Genomic DNA, 12,886 nt, shown 5'->3' on the forward strand with positions numbered 1-12,886 from the left:
CTGGCACCCTAGCGACCGGGCGTTGGGGCCACTGAGCAAAACCCATAAGCCCGTATGTGCCCTTGGGCTCTGGGCACCGGGACCAGAACTGGCTTCTTGGTAATTACAAGTTTCCCATGAAAATTTGCTTTATCCAATAGGGAGAAAGTTTTATATGTGTTTATTTTTCTTTCGAGCCTTTTTAAATTGATTTTTGATATTCTGTCTCCTTTCAGAGTCCTAATCTGAAAAATCCCCTCTGTGTTTTACTGACAGCGGACATCATCTCGACTGTTGAGTTTAATTACTCTGGAGATCTCCTCGCGACGGGAGACAAGGGCGGCAGAGTCGTGATCTTCCAGCGGGAACAAGAGGTCAGTGATCCCAGTCCGCAACGTGAAGTGCGGCCTCTCTCGTGTCCCTTGGAAGGAAGGAAAGAAGCACAGCACTTTCTCAGTCTCTGATGTCGCTTAGATTCGGTCACATCACATTAACCACAGAGAATCTCTGATCTCAGGGCTGAGCAGGAAGCTCCTGACATCCAGCCTCTGAGCTCGGTGAAGTCCCCTGTGCCCTCATCTTCAGGGGAGGAGGTCCTCGCTCTCCCACAGGCTGTCGTGAGGACCAGAAGCAGGATTGGGCGGTGGGTCTCTGCATTCGTTTGCTCTCATCCTGTCATTAATTCAAGTGACTGTCAGTGAAAATCACTCGGCAAGTGGGGAAGGCGCTGTGCGCTCCGGACGGCTCCCGCGGCACCGGCTGTGGGGAGGATCCTGTGCGGGTTGGGGGGCTGTGGATTCTGTCTCCCTCCTCGGTCAGAGGTGAGCAGAGCGTGTCATCTGTCCCCCTGAGGGTCCCACGGTCCGTGCTGGGAGGAAGGAGTCCTCAGTGGGGCTGTGAATTACAGTCACGAGCACTGCTTTTGTAGGTCACGCCCCCTTTTGGGGGGGAAACGCCAGAGAAACCGTTTCATCGTTTTCAGTTTTGTGGCCTTGCCAGCCCCCCTTTTATTTCTGGGGCGCCTGACCAGAGTTCTCGAGGAGTCCTGATGAAGGAAGCAAAGAGGCCTGGCGGCCTGCTCGTCTGTGGTGCACACGTCCTGGGAGGAGCCGTGGGGCCGTCTGTCTTCCTTCCTGACAGAGTGACTCGCGGGCCCGTCTGTATCCCGGCGTGAGCAGGTGCTTCCTCGTCTGCAGATTCTAGTCTCCAGGGCTTCGGGTGGCAGCCCGTGGGCCTTGGTCCCCCTCCAGCCGGTCTGTGCGGCAGCGAGTGCCGGCCCTGCCGCCAGAGACAGGGCGCGTGGGGGCATCTGGGGGAGGGGAGCCCGGGCGCCCCAGCGGAGGCGGAGAACCGCTTCGGAGACCATCTCCCCGAGGCACGTGTGCCGCGGCTCTGGTTTCGTAGGTCTGTCTGTGTCGATGTAAGAACAAATTTCAATTTTTTTTGTTGTTTACGGTTTATTTTTGAGAGAGACACACACACACAGAATCCAAAGCAGGCTCCAGGCTCTGAGCTGTCAGCACAGAGCCTGACATGGGGCTCAGACTTCCAAACCATGAGATCATGACCTGAGCCGAAGTCAGGACACTTAACCAACTGAGGCACCCAGGTGCCCCTAAAAATTTTTTTGTGATGTTGATTTTTGAGGGAGACAGAGCATGAGCGGGGTGGGGGCAGAGAGAGGGAGACGCAGAATCCACTCCAGGCTCCAAGTTGTCTGCATAGAGCCCAGTGTGGAGCGCAAACTCATGAATCTTGAGATCGTGACCGGAGCCAAAGTTGGATGCTTACCCAGCTGAGCCACCCAGGTGCCCTAATTGAAAACATTTTTTTAATGTTTTTATTTTATTTATTTTGAGGGGGGGGGAGGAAGATCCCGGCAGGCTCTGTGTGGTCCGCACAGAGCCCAGTGCGGGGCCCCAGCCCACACACAGCCAGATCATGACTGGAGCCGAAGTCGGACCCTTAACCGACTGGCCACCCAGGCGCCCCTTATGATTTTTTAATCTTATTTTTTCTGATTTGGAATGGTGAGAATTCTTGTGAATAGTCCGTGTTGTCGTTAGTCTTTGAAAATCTTCACAGGTGATTTGGCAAGTTCATAGTTCCGCGTTTTTTCCCCAGAGGTAGATTGTTACATGGTGCTCCTTAAATAGAACTGTGTACTTGACCTTTTTCTGCAGAAGTAAAAGTGGCTGGTGGTGTTTATTACTTTTAGCAGCATTATTTTTAACAGATTGCTGAGCCAAATCTGTCCTAAATTTAAGAATTCACTTTTAGCACCTTAAAGTTTGCCATTTTAATGATACTTTTATAGAAAACTTCTCATTTTTGTGCATCATCATTGAAATGTAAAAGCTTACCTAGCTTCACATGTGAAAGATTGTGGCAAAACTCAAGTATCTTGTTACAGAACGTGTTGAGAACAGTGTTGGGAACCTGCAGTGCAAAGTGTTTAGGTACGACGGATTAAGTCATCATTAATAAAGTGAAGCAACAGTAGTTAAAGCTGTTTAAATTTGGTAAACCCAACCGGCTGCCACTTTCTAACCCCAGGGCAACTGTTTTCCCCATCCTTCTCTCAGTATTTGGTTAACATACAAAGAGCCTGCGTATTCCATCTGCTTTTAAAATGGTGCAGTGGGTGCTGTGGACGGCCCTCACTGTAGGCTTGGATTTTTCCAGTGCTGTCCATTATAGGGTGCCGCGCTCTCTGCAGGGCCGGGGGCCCTGCCTGGGGAGGGCAGCGTGGGTGTCAGGCTGAGGGATCAGGGTGATACGGAGCCCTCCGGACGTGCAGGGCTACGCGCGAGACCCGAGCTGGGAGCACAGCCAGCAGCGCTGATCCTGGGAGTGTCCCCTGTCCCGCGAAAGCCGGAGTGTCAGTCTCCGGGGAGCAGAGATTAGGGAGTGGCGGTGCCACCCTCGGCCTCGGTGCAGCTTTGCAGCTGACCGAGCGAACTGGGGCGTCTAGGGACGCCAGCGCTCATCGCGTCAGACAAGGTGCACCTGCTGGCACCTTCCTGTCCTGCCTGTGGGTCATGGTCCCCGCAGCTCCGCTGGCGGCCTTACTCTCGCCTTCTCTGTTCTTGCCTCTCCCTGGACAGGGCTCGGGGGCCACCGTGGGGTCTCGGCCTGTGGGAGGGGGGTTGTGTGTTGGGGGGGGTCAGGCAGTTCCAGCGGGAAGAGGGGCCCACGGGGTCAGGTGCGTCCGTTCCGGCCCTCGCCCTCGGTGGTCCTGGAAGGAGGGCAGCACGCCCATCTGGGCGCCTCGTAGATTTGTGCAGATTCTTCCGTTTCTCCAAGTGGATTACAGTCCTGAGCCCTGGGACTAATGACTCTACCGATTTTTCTTTCTAAATAATTCCCCTTCCTTTTCCTCGTCGGCAAGTTAGAAGCATCTGCTGGCAAACGGAGGCGTGTCCGAGATCCCGGGGTCCGCTTGTGGCAGCCGTGGAGGGATCCAGGGAGCCCTGGGGGTGGTGCCTTGTCCCGCGGGACCTTCACTCAGAAATACAGAGAATCTGGACGTAAAGGTTCCTCTGTTTCATGCAGTTCCTCGGACACACATCCTGAAGTGTTAAAGATGTCAGACCTAAAATGCTGATTATATAGCAAGAATTAAAAATTTTTAAAACTTAAAACAGTCATGTTAATTATGTAGCATTATTTTATAGAAAATGTCACTTGAGACATACAGAAGATTCCAGATATTAATATATTATGAACCCACTACGCAGGGTTTTCTCTTTCCTAAGAGACAGCCAAGCCCTCAGCAGCGCCCTCCCCGTGCTGCCTGCCGGCTTCAACCCCTGTGCCTTCCCAGACTTGCTTTGGTTTTTGAGGACGGCCTCTGTCTTCCTGGGTGTGGTTTTCTGCGTGTACTGCAACATGTCTAATTGTTTTACTTGGGTTAAAAATCCACATAACAAGTGTCCCCTGCTGGTGGTCACCACATGAGCGCCACTCAGGGGCCCTCTTCCCGCGGGCATGGGTACCCCGGGGCCCAGGGGGCACGCTGCCCCCTGCCGTGGGCCCTCGGCCTCTCTCCAGAAGCGCACGCGTGACGGGGTCTGCTCGGGTTTCCGGAACCCTGGCTCACACGCACACCTGCTCTAGGGAGCATGCCTAGGGCAGAGGCCGAAGTCCTTGTTCTTCCCAAGTGCATTAATTTGGAGTGCCATCTGTTTGATAAGTTTTGACCTGGGATTTTTGTTGAGCTTTTTAAAAATGCGTGTGGTCGTTTTACTCAGGCAGGCGGTGCTGAGGTCTCCTCCGAGCCGCGCTTTGCCCCTAACACAGCCTCCTGTCTCCTTGCAGAGCAAAAGCCGCCCCCACGCCAGGGGAGAGTATAACGTTTACAGCACCTTTCAAAGCCATGAACCAGAGTTTGACTATTTGAAAAGTCTAGAAATTGAGGAAAAAATAAATAAAATTAGGTGGTTACCACAACAGAATGCTGCTCATTTTCTCCTCTCTACAAATGGTAAGACCTTTTTCTTAAGTGGTTATTTGATATAGGGGTTTGTTTTTAGTTTTCTGGGTGTAGGTTCCTTCTTACTTTAGCCCATTCTAGAAAGTGTTTCTGCGTTAAACTTTGGGGAGAGGGTGAATGATTAGCCAGGCAGCAGGTGGTAGGCTGAGGACGCAGGGGCGAGTGCGCACGCGCCCGCGGCCTCCCTCCCGCGGGGACAGCGCGTCCGGGTGGACACGTGACCGGAAAGGAGCTGATAGACCCGCCTAGACCCGCACGGCCTTCCGATGTAACACGCAACCGAGAGCGGCGCATGCTGTGGTTTTTCTTCTAATATGGAGACTAAGGTTTTTATTTTCAGATAAAACTATTAAGTTATGGAAAATTAGCGAGCGGGACAAGAGAGCAGAAGGTTATAACTTGAAGGACGAAGACGGCCGGCTGCGAGACCCGACCCGCATCACAGCACTGAGGGTACACGCTCGCTTCCTCCCACTACTCGCTCTCCTCCTAGCTAATCGGGGACCGTGCGCAAGTCTGCGGAGAGGACGGCTCCCCGCGCGGGGGCGTCACGCCGTGTCTCTAGAAAACGGGGTGACAGGTCTTTCTGGGGGCGTCGACGCCCTTTCACCCGAGGCCCCGAGGAGCACGTGACCGTCGTGCGGTCCAGGTGGGGTTCGGAACGCGGCCGGGCCGCAGACGCCCCGCCGGGGCTCCCCTGAAGCTGCGAGCCAGCTGGGGCCCGATCGTCACTGCTTTTTCTAAAATTAAAAACTAAAATTAAAAAAATTCTTCGTTCCCTTTTTGCCGTCCCTGGGCCTAGTCCCACGTGAAGCGACATCACTTCTGATACCTAGATTGTTTTGTTACATCTTAACAGCCGTGACGTGGGGTGAAACTGGTCGAGGGAGGTCTCCGTGTCTTGTGATTGGCCCAGTGGGTGGCGTGTCCGGGGAGGCGGGAGGTGGGGAGGGAGGCGGGGCGCCGGGCGGAGGCGCGCCCTAAATCCGGGGCCTGAGAGTTGTTGGCTGCTGGTCGTGTTTTAATAGGGTTCCGAAACTTTGTTGACTATCGTGTGCCAGCGAAGACCTGGTTAGTGGGCGCGTCCCAGGTCAGTCGTGAGGCAACACAGGGACACCACACCGTGGACCTCTCCCCGCCCCGCCGCCGCAGTGACCCGGGGCCGCCTGGTGATCGCGGGCACACGCACAGCCCGGCGCGGGGGCAGCGCTCCCCGCGGTGCAGGGACCAGCCTCGGGCGGCTGAGTGGGCTGCCCCTTCCCGGCCCTCGGGCGCGGAGTGCTGCCGGGGGTCCAGGGGGGCTCTGAGCAGAGCTGTGATTTGCTCCGGTCCGGCTTATAGAACTAACTTGGACCAGTGTGTCTTGATCGAAACACTGGGGATTGCTGCTAGCCCAGGCTACCGCTGTCACATCCCTGTGCGGCGAGAAACCACTCCGGGTGACGGTAGCGCTAGTGTCACCGCTGCCAACACCTGAAGCTCTTTTACGTGTGAGAGAATGGAGAAGGCCCTGGGGGTGTGCGCTGGCCGCCTCTGGCCCCCCGCCCGGCTCACTCACTGTCCCCGCTCCCGGAGCCGCTTCCTCCCAAGCGGGCCGCCCGCACACCGCACACGGAGGCCGAGGCCCATTTGGCCCGGAGTTGGTGTTACTCAGAGGGTCTTTTACACGTTTCACCTAAATAAAATGGGTCTAATTTGGTGGCCAAAGTGTAATCTTGTCAGAAACTGCTTTTGTTAATCACAGTGGGGTTTAAAAGATCACAGGCTATAAATAGACCGGCCTTTTGTGTCCATATTTGAGTTCTTAATTGTCTCTCCAAAAGCTAAAAATGGACTATTTATCTAAAGTTATTAGCTGCGCAGGAGTCAAATATTGCTTTTTTTTTAACGTTTATTCATTTTTGATAGAGAGCGCGAGTAGGGGAGGGGCAGAGAAAGGAGGAGACAGAATCCGAAGCAGCTCCAGGCTGTGAGCTCTCAGCACAGAGCCCGACACGGGGCTCGAACCCACAAACTGAGATCATGACCTAAGCTGAAGTGGGACACTTAACCGACTGAGCCCCCCAGGCGCCCCAAATATTGCTCTTTTTAAATTTTGTTTTTCTCTTAAATTATTTTAGCGCCACAAAAGGGATTTAATTGGAGGAGGCTCTCTGGCCTGGCATTAGAGTTTTGATCACCTGAGAGGCTGGTGGAGGGCGGTGGCCGCGCACCCTGCGCCCGCCCGGAGAAGCCAGTGTGCCGTCGGTGCCCGGCGCCCACCGGGGCAGGAGGCGCTGTTGATGCCTGTTTGCCCAGGCCCAGTTTTGTAGACATCGGGCAGAGAAGACGAAACGAGCAGGGGACCAGCCCTTTGACGTGCTCTCTTTGGCCTTTAACTAGAAGAGTAACAGTTCCTACTGTTCGTTTTTTGTTTTGATTTTAAAGCTTCTGCCTTCTTTCCCATCGGATGTCAGTGATGTTGGGACTTTTTTCTTTTTCTCACGCGTGGGCACAACCCACGATGGTGCCCCTGCCTGCCGCCCGGGTGGGGGGGGGTGGCCCCTCCTCCCTCCTTTGCCTGGCTGCCCCACTGTCTCCGTGCCGGCAGAGGCATCCCGTCCCCTGACCACAGCACACAGCACGCCGATGGAGGTTTGTGCCCCTTTGTAAGGAAGTTCTTGTTGAAGCATAATGCGTGTGCCACATACTGCCTCTGCCCTGGAAGCCACCGGCTCCGCGTGTTTCCAGGCCAGCGGGCCGGGGTAGCCAGCAGCCGATCGGGCGTGGCACCTCATCCGCGCCCTGGGGCCCCCGGCTGCCCTCCCGTCTCTGCACCCCTCCTAGGCGCGGGGCTTGTGCATGGGGCACACCACCTGTGTAGTGAATGAGGTTCGGGTGCTTCACTGTCCCTTTTAAAGGCAGTAGCTGCAAAGAGAGGAAGGGATGGGGGTTCTTGACGGAGTCTCCCATGGAGACTTCACTGTCCTTGTGGCTGCGGGGGCACACAGCAGGGGGGGGGCGGGCGGGAGTTCACAGCACCAGGCATCCCTTCCTGGAGGCACCTTGTGAGGTACCCGTTCAGTCTGCCCTTCGACCCACAGCCAGCCGTGGTGAGGCCACGGGAAGGGACGGGCCGCGGCCGCCTGTCTCACAGCTCCGGTAATTGCTAATTGGGGTATTGACTTCGTAGAAAACCATTAGCTCACTGTGAACTTGCACTTGTTCCTTTTTGGTTTCTATTGTCTTTTAAGTGTTGTGATTTTATGCTGCGGTGGTCTTTGTTTTGAATTCCTATTTCCTTCCGTTTTTAGGTTCCAACATTGAAGCCCATGGACCTTATGGTAGAAGCAAGTCCACGACGGATTTTTGCGAATGCTCACACATACCATATCAATTCCATTTCAGTAAATAGTGATCATGAAACATATCTTTCTGCAGATGACCTGAGAATTAATCTATGGCATTTAGAAATCACAGACAGGAGCTTCAGTATCCTTCCTCGGGCGGCGGCCTCGGCCTGTGTCACGGGTCTGTTCTCCTGAGACGCGGTGCCCGCGCGCCTCTCCTCCTGCGTCTGAGTCACTCCGCTGCGTGACACAGCGGCCCGACGTGGAGGCCCCCTGGGATGTGGAGTGTCCCTCAAAACAGGAGCCACTTTCTACCTTTGGGGATGGTTCTCTGTATCAGGAGAGTGACCAAGTCTGTTGCCCCCACCCCCCAGATCTGCTGGCACATCACAGACTGGAAACGTGGGCTGTGGTTAGAGGGGTGTTTGCTGTCCAACCCAAGAAGGGCCTCGTAAGAGATGTGGAAGCAGAGTTCAGAGGCGGTGCAGGGACAGCGTTCTGAGGGTGAGAGTCCTCATGTCACTGGCCAGGCAAGCTCTTGATTTCTCCAGAAACGAGAGCCCTGTCACCTGTGCCCATCAAGGGGCTTCAGTCCAGATTTCCCACGTTTTGGAGCCACGTCAGGCAGGCCAGAGCAGGTCGGGCGTCCCCGGCTCGCCTGGGCTGCATGTGCCTCCTCCACTCGGGACAGTCCCCAGAAGCAAGTGCATGTGCCTTTCAGAGTCCAGCATCTCACACTGGGTTTTTATTGTCCGTTTTCCTTTTACTTGATTCGGTTATTTACTTATGGTGATGATTTAGTTCACGAAGAGCGTGCGGCGCGGCCACGGACGGGCTGCTGAGGCCGCCGTGTCTCCTGTGTCTCCTTCCACGACCTTGCAAGACGGGCGGTTCGGGCGGGTCACACTTTCTCTTTATTCTCCTCAAGGGTTCTGTTTTCAGTCCTCCCTTCTCCTGTCAGTCCGCGGCGGGAACAAAGTGTAAGTAGCACGGAGGGTGGTCTTCCCCTTCATCCTGCGCTCCGGACGGCCATCGTGGGCAGCTGTGCGTGCCCTTCTGGCCTCTCCGGTCTGTGAGGCCGTGTGTGTGTGTGTGTGTGTGTGTGAGTGTGTGTGTGTGTGTGTGTGTGTGTGTGTGTGTGTGTGAGAGAGAGAGAGAGAGAGAGAACCACCGGGCTCATCCTCTGCGTGTGGCGATGGAGTCCGAGCACTCAGGAGCATTGGTGGGCCCAGGTTCAGCTCCACGACCTGAATTAGCGCTGGGCCACTCAGGCCGTCCAGGCCTCCCTCCCCTGCCAACCCTGCACTCCCGGGAGGCTGCCTGGGGTTCTGTAAAACCCAAGAGCCTGTGGGTCCGGAGCTGCGTGCACGGAGCCTGGTGCCCGGCCGTCAGCCTCTGCCGTCAGTCAGCCTCTGCCATCGGCCTCCCTTTTTCCACTGCGTTCTGACCATCTTTCCGTGTCACTGGGCCTCCGGGCGTGTGGCTGCAGGGTCTGGAGCTCTGGGTGGTGCGGGGCCGTGCCATGCTCTGGGTGCACCTCAAGCCCCAGCACCCACGCCGGGCGCACCCGCGGCCTCAGTGTGCCTGCTTTCAGCAGGTCCTGGAGCTTCTGAAAATAACTTTTCACGTTAGTGAAACCAAAATGAAAGCATTTTTATTTCTTCATTTCTAGGTGAGTTAAAAGTATCTTCTGTTAATTTGCTGTCCAGTAGTGTGAGTTTTTTTGGTGTCCCTGGTTATTTTTCTCCTGTTGGAAGCTCCTATTTTTCCTTCGTGATTTGTGAGAGCTCTTGATTCGTAAGCGATTTGTTTGTGCTCACATTTCTCATCTCTATGAAATTCTGTCTCACAATCGTGTTTCAAATACCCCTCCTTGTGACCTAGATTATGAAACACATACACTTTTATATATTTATTTGCATCTATTAACACTGTGTATTTTCTTTTTCTTAACACCAGTACTTTAAAAATACCTTTGATCCACTCACATGAGAGTTCCGGCAGCAAACGGTGCTCTTCCCGGACGCTCAGCCCCCCACCCCGGGCCCTGGGAGCTCTGCGCTGACTGTCCCCCCACACACACCCTGCGTGCGAGGGGGCTGCTCGCCCCGTCCAGATGCCTCCCCACCAGCCTGTGCGGTCTCCCCTCGGACTGTACAGATCACAGCTCCGTGGACTTACTGGGAGCCCTGCCCGGGCGCCCTGCACAGGGCTGCCCCCTGAGCCTCCCTGGACTCCCAGCAGCCCCGGGGCCTGGCCGCGTCTCCACTAGGCAGCATGGCACCCAGGATCGCCGCAGGTGACCCCTGCCACGTGCTGTCGGGTGACACGCTGTGGCGTCACCTCGTTGTCGGCTCGCGTCTTTCAGTGGAAGGGGTCGTCGGGCCCACAGCCAGATTCTCCTCTCCTCTTGTGTTTCTGAGTTCAGTGATTTCTGTATGTGGCGAGCTACACTCTTCTCCTTAGAATGAGCTCTCGATGGCAGATGAAAAGATTCTTAGGAAGGGAAAGTCTTTTGGAACTTGGCAGATCTGTGCGTGGGGCGGGGGCGCAGGGATGCAAGTGGGGTTTTGGTACAGGTGTTCTCACCCCGCAAAGCATGTGCAGTCTTGCTGTGCGCGGCCCCCCTGGGATGCAGGCGGCCTTGTGTGCACCAGGGTCCGGGCCCCTGAGCCTCGTCATGGCGGTCTGAGCGGTGCTCGGGGGCCACGGGTCCTCTTCCCCGCGCGTCCCTCCGCACGCAGTCTGTGTGGTCGCCGCCCGCCCGTGGCAGGGGGAGGGGGGCGGGCTCCACGCCCCGATCCGCTGCCTTAACCGCGCACCTCAGACATTGTGGACATCAAGCCCGTGAACATGGAGGAGCTGACGGAGGTGATCACCGCGGCCGAGTTCCACCCGCACCAGTGCAACGTGCTGGTCTACAGCAGCAGCAAGGGCACCATCCGCCTGTGTGACATGCGCTCCTCGGCCCTGTGCGACAGACACTCCAAGTGTAAGTGCCCGCGGGGTCACGTCGCCTCGGCTCAGCCGCTCCGTCCTCCCGAGACCCTGTCTCCCGCCCGCCTTCCTCCTGTGCCGGCGCAGGGGCTGCTTGCGCTCCCCAGGCCCGGCCGGCCCTTTCCCGGCCATTGCGGCACCACGTGGACCGTGAGGACACGCTCCCTGGACTTCCCACCAGATGCCCCTCGGTGGGGCCCGCAGGCTGCTCCCGCCACAGTCTCCGGGCTTCGTGTAGGGGCGCCGGCCGGTCCCGCGAGAACCGTCTGCTGCCCCCGCCTCTGCGTCAGGACCTCGGCGGAGCCAGCCAGAGCGCATTTGGCCCGTGAGCCCTGTGGCTGGCGGGGTGGGTGGGCCGCGTGCAGTGGGCTCTGCACGTTAACCCATGGAGCCTTGACGTTTCTTTTAGGCGAGGAAAGTTTTGCTTGGTTTTTATTTTTAGCCAAAAAGAATAGGCCTAACTTTACAGAGAAGCAGAAGCGTGTTTGTGTCCTGCCTTGTGCCCGGGGTGGGGACTGGACCACGCAGCGAGCTTTGCCAGCGTGCCCCCGGAGTCCTCGGTTCCCGTGCCCAGGGACACTCTCGCCTACGGTGGGGTCCGACCTCTGCCCGTTGGGTCTGCGCCATCCCCGCCGGGGATCACGGGCTTGCTGACTGGCGCACAGGAGCCCCTCTGCCTTACTCTTGGTTTTCTGAAGCTTAAGTGTGTTTTCCAGAATTCTGTCCTCTGTATGAGTCGTGCAGCGAAGAGAGTGAGCGCTTGACGCTGACCTGTCTCTCTCAGGATTCATAGTCTTCTTTTTTTTGGTTTATGTTGTAAGTGCTCTCTAGACCTACTGTGGGACTTGCACTCTGAACCCCAAGAACAAGAGCCTCTCACTGTACCGACTGAGCCGTCCAGGTGCCCCTCACCGTGATATTCGTAAAGAGACCGTTTTACAAAGATGCCAAGAGTAGTTCCTGTCAGTAATTTATTTGACTAAATACTTGGTATTGCCGCTGGTGTGCTTAAAATTAACTTCAAACAGAGCCAAGAAATATACAGGTTCCCACATTAAAAAAAAAAGGGGGGCTAAAGCAGCCTAGAGCGAAGCCTGAAGTTTCCTGAGCTGCAGGCGTGACAGCACCGGGGGGCTGGGGGCCTGGGGGGCCTCGGGGCCGCCGTGGCAGCGCAGGAAGGGGCTGCGGCACGGTTTCTGCTCAAAGTGCAAAACCTGTAGGAGAAAGGGACGCCTGCCAGGGAGGCACCTGGAATCTTTCTGGAAGTACTTGGGGAGCCTGGCTCCCGGACAGCAGGGACCAACCCTTTTCCGACGGGCCTTGGCGGGTGGGGCCAGCCTGGACCCAGGCAGCACTGCCTTCCTGGGGCACAGAGGTCTCTCAGGCACCCTCTGGTGTCTGTGGGGTCGCAGCCTGTGTGTAGCACGGGGTTCTTGGCCGCGACCCACGCTGGAGTGGGGGGGGGGTACTGTCCAGGCCGCAGCGCGGGGCCTCAGCCAGTGGCGTGCTGCGCCCGGGTCTGGGTGGGACCGGGCGGTCTCTGAGGCGGCACCTGCCAGGGACTGGCCCTGGGACCGTCTCTGAGCCTCTGAAGGCAGGAAACCCACAGACTGGAGGGTCTGGAGCCTGAGCCGGGTGCAGGCTGCGACCGTCGGGAGGGAGCGGGGCGCTCTCCGGCGCCCGGGCAGGAGCTGAGCCCGTTGTGCTTTCCAGTCTTTGAGGAACCGGAAGACCCCGGCAGCAGGTCCTTCTTCTCGGAGATCATCTCCTCCATCTCCGACGTGAAATTCAGTCACAGCGGCCGGTACATGATGACCCGAGACTACCTGTCGGTGAAGGTGTGGGACCTCAACATGGAGAGCCGGCCCGTGGAGACGCACCAGGTGAGGCCGCCGCGCGGGGACGGCGCCAGGTCCGCGCGCGGCGCTGGCTGACCCCTGTGCTCCCGCCAAGGTGCACGAGTACCTGCGCGGCAAGCTGTGCTCCCTGTACGAGAACGACTGCATCTTCGACAAGTTCGAGTGCTGCTGGGGCGGCTCGGACAGGTGAGGCGGGGCGGGGCCGCGGGCGGGGCGGGGCCACGGGC

General features: G+C 57.0%; 1 protein-coding gene across 3 annotated transcripts in view; it reads left to right on the plus strand.

Annotated features, from left to right (window-relative positions):
* Nucleotides 1-271: 271 nt before the first annotated feature.
* Nucleotides 272-12,886, plus strand: part of PPP2R2D (protein phosphatase 2 regulatory subunit Bdelta) — a 21,335-nt gene continuing 8,720 nt past the window's right edge. Inside the window, exons 1-6 of one of the 3 annotated variants that reach the window (XM_029932807.1) lie at nucleotides 363-1,157; nucleotides 4,300-4,465; nucleotides 7,768-7,945; nucleotides 10,631-10,795; nucleotides 12,514-12,683; nucleotides 12,754-12,845. In XM_029932807.1, coding sequence (XP_029788667.1) covers nucleotides 4,436-4,465; nucleotides 7,768-7,945; nucleotides 10,631-10,795; nucleotides 12,514-12,683; nucleotides 12,754-12,845 — 635 coding nt within the window. In that variant the 5' untranslated portion in view covers nucleotides 363-1,157; nucleotides 4,300-4,435. The other 2 variants (XM_029932805.1, XM_029932806.1) reach the window with 2 other exon arrangements.

Source organism: Suricata suricatta, chromosome 2, assembly GCF_006229205.1.
Source record: "Suricata suricatta isolate VVHF042 chromosome 2, meerkat_22Aug2017_6uvM2_HiC, whole genome shotgun sequence".
Taxonomy (NCBI): domain Eukaryota; kingdom Metazoa; phylum Chordata; class Mammalia; order Carnivora; family Herpestidae; genus Suricata; species Suricata suricatta.